Source organism: Ascidia mentula, chromosome 9 (assembly GCF_947561715.1).
Source record: "Ascidia mentula chromosome 9, kaAscMent1.1, whole genome shotgun sequence".
Lineage (NCBI taxonomy): Eukaryota > Metazoa > Chordata > Ascidiacea > Phlebobranchia > Ascidiidae > Ascidia > Ascidia mentula.
This window is the reverse complement of record NC_138574.1, coordinates 10,664,482-10,681,287: the sequence shown is the minus strand read 5'-3', so window position 1 is coordinate 10,681,287 and position 16,806 is coordinate 10,664,482. Positions and strand designations below refer to the sequence as shown.

Sequence of the window (16,806 nt, the reverse complement as noted above, 5' to 3'; positions counted from 1 at the left end):
ACAACGTTTCTATCGAAGTAGCTTTTATGATAATTTTCCAGGGAAAATACAAATGCGCTTACTTCTAAGAAACGTGCTTATTTTTTTATCTATACGTTCTGGTTGTCATACATCACAATTCTAGTGTACTGCGTCATCAAAAAACAACTTGTTTATTTTGCCATGGACATTATAACAGCAATGGCTACGAAACCCAAAATAATTTTTTTGCGACAAACCATAAAAAGGTCAATCTTCACTGTTAAGATTTATGTTGGTTGCGAAAACGATATTTTACTCATGTAAAGAAAGTGTAAAAAAGGTAAACAATTCCGTGCGGATACAGTTTAGTACCATACGCCTCTTCTGGCAAAAAATAGTTGTAAATGTCAACGGTTGCTATGTAGCAGCCTCCATCAGGATAACGGCGTAAATTTGCAATAACACGAAGTATGGTGCATAGTCGAGGCGCATAAACAAAGGAAAATGCAAGAATAGTACACAAGAAATTAGGAATGATTAGGACAGGCGGCAAGGGCGCATCTGCAATACAATTATTACCAGCCACGGACGGCGTTCTACCATCACTGTATCACTAAAAAGATATTTTTCTCAAACCACTTTTTTGTGCATAAAGGTAAAATAGCATAAAGTTGGCATTAAACAAGCATGGTGCTTACGGATCTACCTTTATAGACCTGCGCTTTTCAGTCGTAAAATCAATACTGAAAACAGAAGCAACTATGCATTTGTCTTGGTTTACACTTACACATACCACAACTGTTCCTGATGGTCATAAACATGGCAAAAAACAATCCCCTGAAAGACTTTTGAGTGAAACATAAAACGACAAGAAATACCGCAGCGAAACCTGCCGAATAATTCAGAGTCGTTATCCAATGTGTCGAGAAGCCACTCCGGCCCGAATTCATGCTACATATTGGAAAATGTGGGTCGCTTGGCGTGTATCCGTCGCCGTACCACCATTGATCCAAATTTTCCACAATGTCTACTTCATTGGAAGCTTGATGAAGTTTGTTGCATAACTGACACATTCCATTTTCCCCATAACCAGGAAACTGTGCACGTTTCTTCTCTTTCCAATCTGTCTGTAATCGCCACTCAAAATATTTTCTGTACGACTCGTCGTCTCCGTCGAGTTTCTTCAGATATTCAGCGAGTTCTTTTATCGACTCGAAGTCGTCAAAATGTATAAACGAGTTCGGTGGGGCGACGAGTTCGTACTGACTTCTTGGTGGCCCCAAAACCACGGGGATAGCTCCACAGAGAAGAGCGTTGTACCAAAACTTCTCAGTAATGTATTCCTTGCATTCAGAATTCTCAAAGGCCAAATAAAATTTGTACCTTTAATTCAAGTTCCTCTGGTTAATTGTACAATAGGGAACGTAACTTTTTTGAAATATGTTGGTTGCATATTTTATTTTAACGTTTAACCAACTTTAAACCTACCACATAGCCTACCCCCATTGCTCTGACTCACAAATTCCATATGTGGTGTATTTTTTATATTTAAACTCCAATAATAAGTAATGTAAGTTTTTTCATTTTGTTACAGATGCGAACCCTAATGAGGATAATATGTTGCGAAGGTAAATTTTTGTTTAAAAATACTTGAAATACTAAAAAAACACCCTTTTAATGCATAATATATATACAGGACAACCCATAGTTGTACCTCACCTTGACACGATCTCACAAACGGAACTGACTTTTTTGTTTGCACACTTTCCGAAAAAATCCACAGACACATGTCGGGAAAGTTCCTCTGCTAACTCATTACGTTTTGTAGAAACACAGTTGGACACAATCCATGACACTAGAGTATCTTTTTTCTTTCTGTCGAGAAGGACCTTCAGGTGACTTCTATTTAAAAAAACCAAAATACACTGAAAAATGAAGTTGTGTAAGGCACAGATTCTTACGTTGATATTTTGGATGTGACTTGTATGTAACTGTGGAATATATTTGAGTCGGTTCTGTATGTCATCGTCCAGTTAAAAACACCACTTAAATCCGTCAACTTTTTCTCATACAAATACCTCAATTGCCAGGGAGGTTCAGTACACATCCAAACCCATCTGAAAACCTAAGCATTTTCACGGTTTGTCATAAATGCAAAAGAAAAATAAATGTCCCTGATTTTCCATGATCAACTGATGAAAGAATGATGAAATGCCGGTGAGAATAAGTTCGAGTAAACAATTAAAAAAAACATGCATTTTTTTATATTGACCAGTATATGTAAACCTTATTTATTTAGTGGCGATTTCTTCTGGCAAAAAAGGGCGTATCTCTGTCTTGTGAGCCCAATTATTTGTTTTTACCGTGCAGAGATATTTAAAACCAAGGTCTTATGGCCCACTAGATATTGCGGTAATACCAGATATGAATAAGAAACTCTGGGTCATAAGTCTGCTGTAACTAAAAAAACAAACAACTTGCTAGCCCATAAACTCAGCTTGCCTTTGTTTGGGATCCCTATTCCTCCAAGGATACTGATCCCGCATATCAGAAGTGTCGGCACAGTGAAAAACAACAGCACTGGCCACAGAAATTGCAAATTGGTCGTAAGTCAACAGACAGTCACCACAAATATCCGGGTTATGGTGAACACTTCCAAAGGGAGGACGCCACATAAGAATAACCGGCTTCTTTTTTCCGTTTTTGTCCCTGAAATAAGACAGATAATGTTACGACACAACAAACAACAAAGCTTTATTAAAATTGATTTTTTTGGAATATATTTATACAAAGGTGAGATGCATTAAAAGAAGATTTAAGGCATACTATTTCAACAAACTATATCATACAGATCCTAAAAAAACACATTGTTTCCATATTTGTTCAATTGTAAACCCCAAGATTATAATATGCCTATTTACATGAGTATTAAAAGATAAAAAGACTCACTTTGGTATTTGATGTTTATTGAAACTAAAAAGCTTTTTTGCATCTGGAAAACTTTGAATGTTTGCATCTGTCTTAAGCTTGTTGTAAAATTCCTGTGTCCACTCGAATATCAGTTGATCATAAAATATCAAAGTGACCAAGTAAGCTGTTGCTATCAGACAAAGGCAAAACTTCGATTTGGAGAGATGTTCCAGTTTCATCACACCTGCATGTAGTAGTTCTTATGTCTGTATGCCTTACATGATCATGTATATATGACTTACCGATTTTGTGTAGATCTTCAATAACAGATCTTTTAAAACGAGCCCAGACATTTCATTTTTTGCACCACAATTCCAGACAGTAATTGGCAGGAAGCAGCTGCAAATGACAGCAGCATTTCAAAATATAGAACAACACTTATCAAAAACGGCTGATTCTCTTGTGTCCTGGGTGGTGTCGAATTGCCGCAGTAAAAAAAGGATTAATTTGGTGAAACAACTTGACGAGCATGTGCCGGTAGATATGTATGGGAAATGTGCGGATAAGCCTATTGGTTACGTTTGCAATGTTGTTTCCAGGTGGGCATTTTTGTACTTTATGTTCGAACTTGAGTTATTAAAAAACAAGCATATTTCATATTTTGTTACCATTACCAAAAAAACTAAAAGGTGATTTACCATCTACAAAATAAAAAACAATATATTTGTAACCGTAAAATTCTATTCAAGTGCATGGAACATCCAATTGAAATTATTAAGAATGTTGTCCTAAGTATTTTTTTCTTTCTGCCAATCTGTAACAACGAACATACAAGACAGCAAAACTATTGGTTCAATTTTCAAACCGAGTTTCTGACCACTGATTCAACCCATACCAAAAAAACAGTTGTAAAAAAGAAAACTACTTGGGATAGAAATCCTGTTTAAATAGTTAATGTTTTTACCTTCTAGGTACAAATTTTATTTGGCCTTCGAGAATTGCGAATGCAAGGAATACATTACTGAGAAATTTTGGTACAACGCTCTCCTCTGTGGAGCTGTCCCCGTGGTTTTGGGGCCACCAAGAAGTCAGTACGAACTCGTCGCCCCACCGAACTCGTTTATACATTTTGACGACTTCGAGTCGATAAAAGAACTCGCTGAATATCTGAAGAAACTCGACGGAGACGACGAGTCATATAGAAAATATTTTGAGTGGCGATTACAGGCGGATTGGAAAGAGAAGAAACGTGCACAGTTTCCTGGTTATGGGGAAAACGGAATGTGTCAGTTATGCAACAAACTTCATCAAGCTTCCAATGAAGTAGACATTGTGGAAAATTTGGATCAATGGTGGTACGGAGATGGATACACGCCAAGCGACCCACATTTTCCAATTTGCGACTACAACTCAGGAAACAATGGTTATTCACACCACTGGCTTATTACTCTTATTTATTCGATAGGCTTTGCTGCAGTTTTTTTTGCAGCTTGGTGTTGTGCTTACAAACCTTCGATCAAACGATCGCATTTGTGTCGTAAAATACGGCGCTGTTCTGTTTCTAGGGATGAAAATTATTACACTAGGGCACTTTAGTTGAGCACGTGACAATATGCGTGCTTCACCCTTATACCGGACTCGGTCCATTGAAATTATGGCTTTTTTGTGTTATTTTGTTACCGTGCCATAATGACCTTCCATTTTTTTACCAAGTACAAATTACGACAAGCGGAAATCCTTACAAGGGAATTTGCTGTCCAACAGTACGACGATTCTTAAACTATAACCAGGTTGCCAAGCAGCTAGCTTGTTTTAAGACCATTTTGATTTGCTTACTTATTTTTTATCCGAATGTTCTGATTTTTATTACATGCGGATTGATGATTTTATATGGTGATATACATTCGTTACACATTTTACAGTACATAATGATAACCCTGTTTCTAGGATAAACAAACCGTGTGACGCTATCGTTTTCTGATTACAACGTTTCTATCGAAGTAGCCTTCATGATAATTTTCCAGGAAAAATACAAATGCGCTTACTTCTAAGAAACGTGCTTATTTGTTTTTATCTAAACGTTCTGGTTGTCATACATCACAATTCTAGTGTACTGCGTCATCAAAAAACAACTTGTTTATTTTGCCATGGACATTACAACAGCAATGGCTACGAAACCCAAAATAATTGTTTTGCGACAAACTATAAAAAAAGGTCAATCTTCACTGTTGAGATTTTTGTTGGTTGCGAAAACGATATTTTACTCATGTAAAGAAAGTGTAAAAAAGGTAAACAATTCCGTGCGGATACAGTTTAGTACCATACGCCTCTTCTGGCAAAAAATAGTTGTAAATGTCAACGGTTGCTATGTAGCAGCCTCCATCAGGATAACGGCGTAAATTTGCAATAACACGAAGTATGGTGCATAGTCGAGGCGCATAAACAAAGAAAAATGCAAGAATAGTACACAAGAAATTAGGAATGATTAGGACAGGTGGCAAGGGCGCAACTGCAATACAATTATTACCAACCACGGACGGCGTTCTACCATCACTGTATCACTAAAAAGATATTTTTCTCAAACCACTTTTTTGTGCATGTTCCTGTTCCTGATGGACGTAAACATGGCAAAAAACAATCCCCTGAAAGACTTTTGAGTGAAACATAAAACGACAAGAAATACCGCAGCGAAACCTGCCGAATAATTCAGAGTCGTTATCCAATGTGTCGAGAAGCCACTCCGGCCCGAGTTCATGCTACATATTGGAAAATGTGGGTCGCTTGGCGTGTATCCATCGCCGTACCACCATTGATCCAAATTTTCCACAATGTCTACTTCATTGGAAGCTTGATGAAGTTTGTTGCATAACTGACACATTCCATTTTCCCCATAACCAGGAAACTGTGCACGTTTCTTCTCTTTCCAATCCGCCTGTAATCGCCACTCAAAATATTTTCTATAAGACTCGTCGTCTCCGTCGAGTTTCTTCAGATATTCAGCGAGTTCTTTCATCGACTCGAAGTCGTCAAAATGTATAAACGAGTTCGGTGGGGCGACGAGTTCGTACTCACTTCTTGGTGGCCCTAAAACCACGGGGATAGCTCCACAGAGAATAGCGTTGTACCAAAACTTCTCAGTAATGTATTCCTTGCATTCGGAATTCTCAAAGGCCAAATAAAATTTGTACCTTTAATTCAAGTTCCTCTGGTTAATTGTACAATAGGGAACGTAACTTTTTTGGAATATGTTGGTTAAACATATTTTATTTTAACGTTTAACCAACTTTGAACCTACCACATAGCCTACCCCCATTGCTCTGACTCACAAATTCCATATGTGGTGTATTTTTTATATTTAAACTCCAATAATAAGTAATGTAAGTTTTTTCATTTTGTTACAGATGCGAACCCTAATGAGGATAATATGTTGCGAAGGTAAATTTTTGTTTAAAAATACTTAAAATACTAAAAAAACACCCTTTTAATGCATAATATATACAGGACAACCCATAGTTGTACCTCACCTTGACACGATCTCACAAACGGAACTGACTTTTTTGTTTGCACACTTTCCGAAAAAATCCACAGACACATGTCGGGAAAGTTCCTCTGCTAACTCATTACGTTTTGTAGAAACACAGTTGGACACAATCCATGACACTAGAGTATCTTTTTTCTTTCCGTCGAGAAGGACCTTCAGCAGACTTCTATTGAAAAAAAACAAAATACACTGAATAATGAAGTATTGTTTAAGGCACAGATTCTTACGTTGATATTTTGGATGTGTCATGTATGTAACTGTGGAAGATATTTGAGTCGGTTCTGTATGTCATCGTCCAGTTAAAAACACCAGTTAAATCCGTCAACTTTTTCTCATACAAATACCTCAATTGCCAGGGAGGTTCAGTACACATCCAAACCCACCTAAAAACCAAAGTATTTTCACGGTTTGTCATAAATGCAAAAGAAAAATAAATGTCCCTGATTTTCCATGATCAACTGATGAAAGAATGATGAAATGCCGGTGAGAATAAGTTCGAGTAAACAATTAAAAAAAACATGCATTTTTTTATATTGACCAGTATATGTAAACCTTATTTATTTAGTGGCGATTTCTTCTGGCAAAAAAGGGCGTATCTCTGTCTTGTGAGCCCAATTATTTGTTTTTACCGTGCAGAGATAATAAAAAACCAAGGTCTTGTGGCCCACTAGATATTGCGGTAATACCAGATATGAATAAGAAACTCTGGGTCATAAGTCTGCTGTAACTAAAAAAATAAACAACTTGCTAGCCCATAAACTCAGCTTGCCTTTGTTTGGGATCCCTGTTCCTCCAAGGATACCGATCTCGCATATCAGAAGTGTCAGCACAGTGAAAAACAACAGCACTGGCCACAGAAATTGCAAATTGGTCGTAAGTCAACAGACAGTCGCCACAAATATCCGGGTTTTGGTGAACACTTCCAAAGGGCGGACGCCACATAAGAATAACCGGCTTCTTTTTTCCGTTTTTGTCCCTGAAGTAAGACAGATAATGTTAGGACACAACAAACAACAAAGCTTTATTAAAATTGAATTTTTTGGTATATATTAATACAAAGGTGAGATGCATGAAAAGAAGATTTAAGGCATACTATTTCAACAAACTATATCATACAGATCCTAAAAAAACACATTGTTTCCATATTTGTTCAATTGTAAACCCCAAGATTATAATATGCCTATTTACATGAGTATTAAAAGATAAAAAGACTCACTTTGGTATTTGATGTTTATTGAAACTAAAAAGCTTTTTTGCATCTGGAAAACTTTGAATGTTTGCATCTGTCTTAAGCTTGTTGTAAAATTCCTGTGTCCACTCGAATATCAGTTGATCATAAAATATCAAAGTGACCAAGTAAGCTGTTGCTATCAGACAAAGGCAAAACTTCGATTTGGAGAGATGTTCCAGTTTCATCACACCTGCATGTAGTAGTTCTTATGTCTGTATGCCTTACATGATCATGTATATATGACTTACCGATTTTGTGTAGATCATCAATAACAGATCTTTTAAAACGAGCCCAGACATTTCATTTTTTGCATCACAATTCCAGACAGTAATTGGCAGGAAACAGCTGCAAATGACAGCTTGTTTCACACGACGACTGGCGCATCCGTTTGGCCATTTCCTCTCTTAACATTGTTCACTTTTGCAAGTGCTGTGCATGGGGTCATATTTCTATCGGCTACCACGTAAAATGCTTTATGTTAAAAGGATTAAAGTTAACGTTGCCTGCCTTGCGTCTCTTCTCGTGGGTCTAGTGTACTCTTCTCGTGGGTCCAGTGTTCTCTTCTCGTGGCTGACCTAAAAGAAAAGGAAAACAGTCAGGTGACACATTTTTTGACGCGGATAACTCGGTTGTCTTACTATGTAGCTGCATGTTTTTTACACATAATATAGGCTGACATTTCCAACAACATCCAAATGTTGTCGCAGTCAAAATTATACTGAAAAATTAAACTACGATTACCGGTATTTGAGTATAAATATGACATAATTAGGTGCCTCCTCTAAATTAAGCATAGACAGTGACCCGACAAATCCTGTTCACCAAACTGCCTACTTTCGAATAGTAGTGTGTTGTAGCATAGAATACTAAAACATGGAATGGAAACTCCGCTGAAAATGCGCCGTCACGCATGAGTAACACTTTACGCGAAATGAAAAATGCATTGGGTTAAATGTGATTTTGGTGTTTTTTAGAGGGCTTAAAAACCCATTAAATAGAACAAAATTTAAAACTTTTTTAAAGAAACAAGAAGTTTGGTCCCTCGTCTTTTGAAATATGTACATGATTTTGAATAAATCGTGTCGCATCCTTTTTTACGGCGGTTTGCTGTCTACTGCCTTTAAGTCAAAATATGAACAAATAATTGCGCGCTTTTGCTGTTCGCAAGCAATGGGAGGCCAAATCGAGTAATATTATCAACCACTATGCTTCTTATGTCAAATTAAATACTTTGCTTGTTATGTTTTTTTTTAGGACAGTATCTTTGCACACAGTAATACGGTGGTTTGGGAATATTTATTTTGAAAAACATGTCATTTGACATAAATAGTTGACAAACGATAGTATGAATGTTTTTTTCTGCGATTTCTGTATCTTGATCAAGATGGAGATGAAGATATTATGATGAACTAAACTATTAAAATCAGTTGATATCAGGAAACACCATGTTCATACTGCTTGAGCGCAAATGTTGCCAGTAAAGTGCACAACAAAAACAACATTTTTGTGCATAACATGGGTTTGAAAAAGTTAAGCCTTGACAAAATATATGTTGATTGGTTGCAAATACTCAAGGGCAGTGGGAATACTTCCAATATAAACCAACTATAATTTGTATAGAAGTGTTTGCATACGAGCAAATTCTGAAAACTTTCATCTTTTACTTCAACGTGACATGTTTCTTCAGAATATACTCATTTTAATACATATCCATATCAAATCCTGTTGTGTTTTACTTGAAACTGATCTGCGAAGAAAAAAAATGACTAGTGAAAAAGGTTATTTTTAATATATTAAGGTCCGATTCGAAAAAAAAAACAGAAGGCAATTATGTTTGGTTGAACAAAATATTACATATTCTCAACTGTGTCATGAGCATTCAATCAAGTGTTTTGAGTAAAAAAATATACTTCTGTTATGTGTGCAATAGTTTGACAAAATAATTTCCATCAAATTCAAATTGTTTTCTTCTCAGATATTGGACAAATCAACACTTAAAGTCCAACTTTCAGACAAAAAGCCAATATACAACCAAATATTTACAATGAAATCAAATAGAAAACTCAGTGATGTGTGGGAAAAATGTATAAAGTAGATTACTAGGACAATAAAAGCAGGTTCATTGCTATTCACAAAGCATAGGCTCATATGTGGCATGAATTGCTCAAAACCAATGGAATATAAAAAAAGACACAAGAATTCATTTGATTCTGTCAATATTTTTTAGATAATTACCAACATTTATTTATCATTTCATAAAAGATGAAAAAACGGCCAGATTTAAGTATGGTTAACCAGTTTAAAGACAATTTCTGAAAAAAAACAGCAAAAATTGTCCCTATCTTATCTCGCTTACAATGACTACAATCTGCCAAAGACATTTTGGGCCAACAACTACTTCATGTAGTACTGCACTATCTATCCAACATATGTCTTTACAAAAAGAGGAGTTATGAAATATTTTGATACATACCCAATAATGACTGCAAAAATGTGACCTCTGGGTCGGCCTGTTTTGTTCATATATTAGGTTTCTGAATCCCATGATTGCTCTTCAGGCAGATATGCAAATCTAAAACATTACGTCATCACTTGAATGACATAATACATGTCTTACGTCATCTTTGAGGTCACCGCGATGACGTATTAACAATTTTTCAGTCAGTTCGGTGACTTGTGACACACGGGTAAAAAGTGTATTATAGCGCGTCATAATTAAAATCATCCACATATTTTAAAAGATTAAAGATAGAACTACTTGAATTTCTTTTAAATGAATTCCTGTGGTTACATTAACTTAGAGTTTTTCCCCGCCGAAAAACGCCAAAATCGCATTTAACCCAATGCATTTTTCATTTTGCGTAAAGTGTTACTCATGCGTGACGAAAAGAGTTTCCATTCCATGTTTTAGTATTCTATGGTTGTAGTGTGTAACAAGGAAATCACTAGAACCCAGCCTCTGTGTTAAAACCAACTCCAGATTTACGTCACAATTGTGCGTCACTATCGTGCGTGTTGCCTCACAAACGACATTGTTTGCATTGTTTGAATCAATGACTAAATTTGCTGAGGACGTAAGTTGTGTATGCATTGGCCCTTAGGTGAAGCAAAGTTGAAGTCAGAAAAGTAAGCATTAGCACTAAAATGATTTAAATGTAAGAATTTGCATTGTTTATATTTTCTCTCAATTGCAGGATGAATTTCTCTCATTGTAATATGGCTAATGCCAATATTGTATATTGGATGGGAGAGCAAAACGTTAGTTTTTTTAGTTTTTGATGATAATTCAAATTTTTTGGTAATGTGTGCGTTTCGTAGAAAACAAAACGAAAAGCTGACGAACATGTAAGTCTTTATTTTAATTTTTTTTGCAATATGACAATATCAAGTGTAAATTACAACATTTATGCAAAGGAGATAAGCAGAAAACGTAAAAGGCTGCCTGGGCCAAGGTTTGTTTGGGACATTGGTACATTAATTAATAATGTTTTGACCACTGCATGTGTTGCCTTTAAAGGTATCTTTCCAGGCAGCAGTTTCAGAAAAAGCAGAGGTGATTTGTTTTAAACTGACTTTAATTGTGTTCATCTCAGTTTTTTGCATTTTTTTGGCAGTGAAGGACTTATTTCAGCAACAGCGAGGTAAGGGTAATTTTGTGGTAAGTCAAACTGCAACAATATTGTGATTTCGAATACTTCTTAGATGGTTGAACCACAAAACGTGGAAAGACTACCAGGTATATACAAGTTTAACAACCTATTTAAATTTAAAACAATACCTTCTCACATTGTTGACATTTCTTTATTGTTATGCAGGACCGCAAAAGGAATGCAGAGGTAGTGTGTACTATATCCATTACTGCCATAATGCAAAAATAATGTGTAATTAAAAATCTATTTATTTTGTTTTTAGAAGGAAAACTCACAAAATAATTTAGTAAGTATTGAATAAAACCTGTTACATAATCCTTTACATTACACTGTTTTATTTTCAGGATGACAGCGCACCAAAAAAAGGAGTAAGTATTGAATAAAACATGTTGCACATATCTTTGCATTACACTGTTTTATTTTCAGGATGACAGCGCACCAAAAAAAGGAGTAAGTATTGAATAAAACATGTTGCACATATCTTTGCATTACACTGTTTTATTTTCAGGATGACAGCGCACCAAAAAAAGGAGTAAGTATTGAATAAAACATGTTGCACATATCTTTGCATTACACTGTTTTATTTTCAGGATGACAGCGCACCAAAAAAAGGAGTAAGTATTGAATAAAACATGTTACACATATCTTTGCATTACACTGTTTTATTTTCAGGATGACAGCGCACCAAAAAAAGGAGTAAGTATTGAATAAAACATGTTACACATATCTTTGCATTACACTGTTTTATTTTCAGGATGACAGCGCACCAAAAAAAGGAGTAAGTATTGAATAAAACATGTTACACATATCTTTGCATTACACTGTTTTATTTTCAGGATGACAGCGCACCAAAAAAAGGAGTAAGTATTGAATAAAACATGTTACACATATCTTTGCATTACACTGTTTTATTTTCAGGATGACAGCGCACCAAAAAAAGGAGTAAGTATTGAATAAAACATGTTACACATATCTTTGCATTACACTGTTTTATTTTCAGGATGACAGCGCACCAAAAAAAGGAGTAAGTATTGAATAAAACATGTTACACATATCTTTGCATTACACTGTTTTATTTTCAGGATGACAGCGCACCAAAAAAAGGAGTAAGTATTGAATAAAACATGTTACACATATCTTTGCATTACACTGTTTTTTTTTCAGGATGACAGCGCACCAAAAAAAGGAGTAAGTATTGAATAAAACATGTTACACATATCTTTGCATTACACTGTTTTATTTTCAGGATGACAGCGCACCAAAAAAAGGAGTAAGTATTGAATAAAACATGTTACACATATCTTTGCATTACACTGTTTTTTTTTCAGGATGACAGCGCACCAAAAAAAGGAGTAAGTATTGAATAAAACATGTTGCACATATCTTTGCATTACACTGTTTTTTTTTCAGGATGACAGCGCACCAAAAAAAGGAGTAAGTATTGAATAAAACATGTTGCACATATCTTTGCATTACAATGTTTTATTTTCAGAATGACGGCGCACCAAAAAAAGGAGTAAGTATTGAATAAAACCTGTTGCACATATCTTTGCACTACACTGTTTTATTTTGTTTTGAAGGTGTCTGTTAGTGAGAGCACATAAATGTGAGTGTTTATTAACATATCTTCCTATGGGTAAATGTGTGTTTTTCTTTCAGAAAAATAAAGAGAAAATTTTTGTTAGTGTTTTTTTTGTCAGTTTGTTACTGTTGTGGGTGGCTTCTAGAGCGAGCAGACAAATATGTGAAAAAATATAAAATAATCAAAATAAAATGAGGATTTCTGCCACACCCAGGGGGTTCCTCATATATGGCCGTTGGCCTTTTTTTTCCCCAGAAGGCCCTCGCCTGTAGCCCTACAAAACTGGGATATTTTTTATAACCAATTGGTATTTAGCGCTTCAGTGTTTCCACTGATTCGGTTAACCCTCACCAACCAATGCTAATTATTCGTGGGGAATTTGACCCATTGCCAAAAACCAAATTGGGTCAATTGCACTGGTCAGTATTTAAATTTGAAGCAAAAAGTGGCTTTTTGGGTTAACCACACTCAATTGGCATTTACCTAGATTTTCATTATTTACATTTCAAAAAATAAAACATAATTTTTGTGGATAAAATTGGTAATTCTTTAAATTAGTTTGTCCAAAACACTTCGCATAAAAAGTAACCAATTGGTATTTAGCGCTTCAGTGTTTCCACTGATTCGGTTAACCCTCACCAACCAATGCTAATTATTCGTGGGGAATTTGACCCATTGCCATAAACCAAATTGGGTCAATTGCACTGGTCAGTATTTAAATTTGAAGCAAAAAGTGGCTTTTTGGGTTAACCACACTCAATTGGCATTTACCTAGATTTATTTGGTTGGTTGACCATATTTATTTGGATGAATAATTAGGATGCAACCATTGATCTACAGTGGACAAACAAAATATTTTTCTTTAGCATTTTCAAGTGAAGTAGCAACACATTTGATATGAAACCACTGTTTGCATCGAGTGCATTCAATCCAGTCCAGTTGAAAGGGGTCAGTAACATAAAACAGTGTAATGCAAAGATATGTGCAACATGTTTTATTCAATACTTACTCCTTTTTTTGGTGCGCTGTCATCCTGAAAATAAAACAGTGTAATGTAAAGGATTATGTAACAGGTTTTATTCAATACTTACTAAATTATTTTGTGAGTTTTCCTTCTAAAAACAAAATAAATAGATTTTTAATTACACATTATTTTTGCATTATGGCAGTAATGGATATAGTACACACTACCTCTGCATTCCTTTTGCGGTCCTGCATAACAATAAAGAAATGTCAACAATGTGAGAAGGTATTGTTTTAAATTTAAATAGGTTGTTAAACTTGTATATACCTGGTAGTCTTTCCACGTTTTGTGGTTCAACCATCTAAGAAGTATTCGAAATCACAATATTGTTGCAGTTTGACTTACCACAAAATTACCCTTACCTCGCTGTTGCTGAAATAAGTCCTTCACTGCCAAAAAAATGCAAAAAACTGAGATGAACACAATTAAAGTCAGTTTAAAACAAATCACCTCTGCTTTTTCTGAAACTGCTGCCTGGAAAGATACCTTTAAAGGCAACACATGCAGTGGTCAAAACATTATTAATTAATGTACCAATGTCCCAAACAAACCTTGGCCCAGGCAGCCTTTTACGTTTTCTGCTTATCTCCTTTGCATAAATGTTGTAATTTACACTTGATATTGTCATATTGCAAAAAAAATTAAAATAAAGACTTACATGTTCGTCAGCTTTTCGTTTTGTTTTCTACGAAACGCACACATTACCAAAAAATTTGAATTATCATCAAAAACTAAAAAAACTAACGTTTTGCTCTCCCATCCAATATACAATATTGGCATTAGCCATATTACAATGAGAGAAATTCATCCTGCAATTGAGAGAAAATATAAACAATGCAAATTCTTACATTTAAATCATTTTAGTGCTAATGCTTACTTTTCTGACTTCAACTTTGCTTCACCTAAGGGCCAATGCATACACAACTTACGTCCTCAGCAAATTTAGTCATTGATTCAAACAATGCAAACAATGTCGTTTGTGAGGCAACACGCACGATAGTGACGCACAATTGTGACGTAAATCTGGAGTTGGTTTTAACACAGAGGCTGGGTTCTAGTGATTTCCGTGTAACAAAATACTCATTTCGCACTCTGTGTTTAATTTGTACCCTGTGGTGAAATTGCATTTGCAGCATTCTTGTGCCGAAATGATAATGTACACAAGCAAATGGACGCCAGGAGCGACGTCACCAGAAGCAAATGGATGCAATGCTAAAGCTTATGAAGAAGATTAATGTTTGGACTGAAACGTCGTCTTCGGTTTCTGTTGTGCGAAATTTTGCTTGCTTTGAACCGTCAACGGAATTGTGGTAGGATAACGACTTTTGTAAACGCCCAAGTATTTCTCACCAACCAGTCTTCGACGATATACAAGTTCATCTCCAAACTTGTTGCTTTAAGTTCGCCGTCCATGCAGAGGTTTAAGTTCTGGAGTGACGAGCTAAGGAAGCCTGGCGAAAACGTACAAGAATTGGCCGCTAGAATGCGCGAAGATGCTACTACCTGCGACTTTGCTTCTACCAAGAATCCACTAGACGAAGCACTGTGAACAAGATTCATTTGTACCGTGAATAACAAGGCAAGTGTTAAAAGGCTCTGTTCAAGGTCAAGGATGACGCACTGAAGTTTGCAAGAGCAATACAAATTGCTGTGGAAACTGCAAATGCAGCCAAAACTGGTCATTAAACTACCGTCGTGTCGACTAAAAAAATGGAACTCCATACCGCTGCAGGTGGTAACATTTTGTCAACTAACGTTTGGAAAACATTCGGCGGCCGAAGTTTGAAGTCGTCAGCATTGCTTACCGATCCGCCTCTGGTCATCCCCTGAAAAACATTGGTTCTTGTCGGTTGAAGGTCCGTCACGTTCCAAATACAAATAACTGAAGATTTCATTTTGCATGAAACAAGAAGGTTGTCTGCAAAGTTAGTGTCTCGCAAAGGCCGTTTGCTCTGCTTGTCGATTTGAACCAATGTTTTTGTTTCGCATTAGATTGGAAAAATATTTCCTATGGCCGTTTGCCTTGATTTACGATTTGAACCAATGTTATACGAAGCAGGAATATGGACACCATTTCCCCTTGTACGATTGAGTAACACCGGCAGTTTCAGTATGGAAGTCTCCATTACCAGGTCTGACATTTGGTAAAGTGCGTGTGTGTAACGATTATTCAGTGACGGTTTCATCCCCAACTAGACACACATCGCCAGCCTTTGTCGTTACCGAGTGATTTGATGAAGCAATTGGGAGGTTTTACCAAGATAGACCCGGCAGATGCATACAAACAGGCCAGACTTGGCTCTGAAAGCTGATAGAGGTTCGCTCTTAGCACTCATCGAGCTGCTTTTTATTAAAATGTTCTGCCATTCGGAATTTGTTGGCACCGGGCTACTTCCAAAAGTTAATAAACGACATCACACATGGTGTACCGGGTGTAGGTGTATTTTTGGATGACATCCCAGAAATACGACATCAACCTTTACTTCAATAGCGACGGTTTGCCTTGTAAAATTAATCGAATATTAATCATATACCCCAAGATGCCCGTGTGCCCTATGAGCTCATTACCCAGTTTAACAAGTTTTGTCAACCGAAACGGGGACGGCTTTTACTCGGGAAATATTTTTCCTTTTTTGGATAATAACACTTGTTTATAATATTGTGAAAGAAGAATTTACCAGGCTGGAACGATATAGGCCCGATTGCTATTCCGTTCAGCCTACAGCTTTTAGTGCATGTTTCTTTGAAATTGCCGCCAAAGAAAAATAACGCCCGAAAAGCATTTCATAATTGATCCACAACTAACATTTTATTTGAAAAATTGCAGCCGATAGCAAACGGGTTTAGCTATTATCTGGGGTGCAACCCAAATATTTTTTTCTTATTAGTGCTATCATAGAATACTAA

The 16,806-nt window shown here is 36.1% G+C and overlaps 2 protein-coding genes and 1 long non-coding RNA gene across 3 annotated transcripts; 1 reads left to right on the top strand and 2 right to left on the bottom strand.

The window, feature by feature from the left end:
- Window positions 1–137: 137 nt before the first annotated feature.
- LOC145913576 (alpha-(1,3)-fucosyltransferase 7-like) lies at window positions 138–3,310 on the bottom strand. The gene is made up of 6 exons (XM_083001294.1): window positions 3,174–3,310; window positions 2,911–3,115; window positions 2,464–2,670; window positions 1,923–2,078; window positions 1,681–1,863; window positions 138–1,344 (listed from the first exon to the last, which is right to left on the bottom strand). The coding sequence occupies exons 2-6, from the start codon at window positions 3,108–3,110 to the stop codon at window positions 699–701; spliced, it is 1,392 nt and encodes a 463-aa protein (XP_082857420.1). The 5' UTR covers window positions 3,111–3,115; window positions 3,174–3,310; the 3' UTR covers window positions 138–698.
- Window positions 3,311–4,982: 1,672 nt separating this feature from the next.
- Window positions 4,983–8,162, bottom strand: LOC145913691 (alpha-(1,3)-fucosyltransferase 7-like). Its single transcript, XM_083001437.1, has 6 exons — window positions 7,892–8,162; window positions 7,629–7,833; window positions 7,182–7,388; window positions 6,640–6,795; window positions 6,396–6,578; window positions 4,983–6,059 (listed from the first exon to the last, which is right to left on the bottom strand). The coding sequence occupies exons 2-6, from the start codon at window positions 7,826–7,828 to the stop codon at window positions 5,450–5,452; spliced, it is 1,356 nt and encodes a 451-aa protein (XP_082857563.1). The 5' UTR covers window positions 7,829–7,833; window positions 7,892–8,162; the 3' UTR covers window positions 4,983–5,449.
- Window positions 8,163–13,809: 5,647 nt separating this feature from the next.
- On the top strand, window positions 13,810–15,165 carry LOC145914405 (uncharacterized). The gene is made up of 3 exons (XR_014403380.1): window positions 13,810–13,823; window positions 14,045–14,124; window positions 15,033–15,165. It is a non-coding gene; the product is annotated as an uncharacterized LOC145914405 (long non-coding RNA).
- The last annotated feature ends 1,641 nt before the right edge of the window (window positions 15,166–16,806 follow it).

What these genes read in the sequence shown, in the direction of transcription:
- LOC145913576 (XM_083001294.1), bottom strand. Translation starts at nt 3,110, where the DNA reads ATGAAACTGGAACATCTCTCCAAATCGAAGTTTTGCCTTTGTCTGATA. An exon ending in AATAAACATCAAATACCAAA is followed by an intron (nt 2,671 to 2,910) that starts GTGAGTCTTTTT and finishes GTCTTATTTCAG; the next exon opens with GGACAAAAACGGAAAAAAGA. An exon ending in GTCACATCCAAAATATCAAC is followed by an intron (nt 1,864 to 1,922) that starts GTAAGAATCTGT and finishes TTTTTTAAATAG; the next exon opens with AAGTCACCTGAAGGTCCTTC.
- LOC145913691 (XM_083001437.1), bottom strand. Translation starts at nt 7,828, where the DNA reads ATGAAACTGGAACATCTCTCCAAATCGAAGTTTTGCCTTTGTCTGATA. An exon ending in AACAGGGATCCCAAACAAAG is followed by an intron (nt 6,796 to 7,181) that starts GCAAGCTGAGTT and finishes TTTGGTTTTTAG; the next exon opens with GTGGGTTTGGATGTGTACTG. An exon ending in GACACATCCAAAATATCAAC is followed by an intron (nt 6,579 to 6,639) that starts GTAAGAATCTGT and finishes TTTTTTCAATAG; the next exon opens with AAGTCTGCTGAAGGTCCTTC.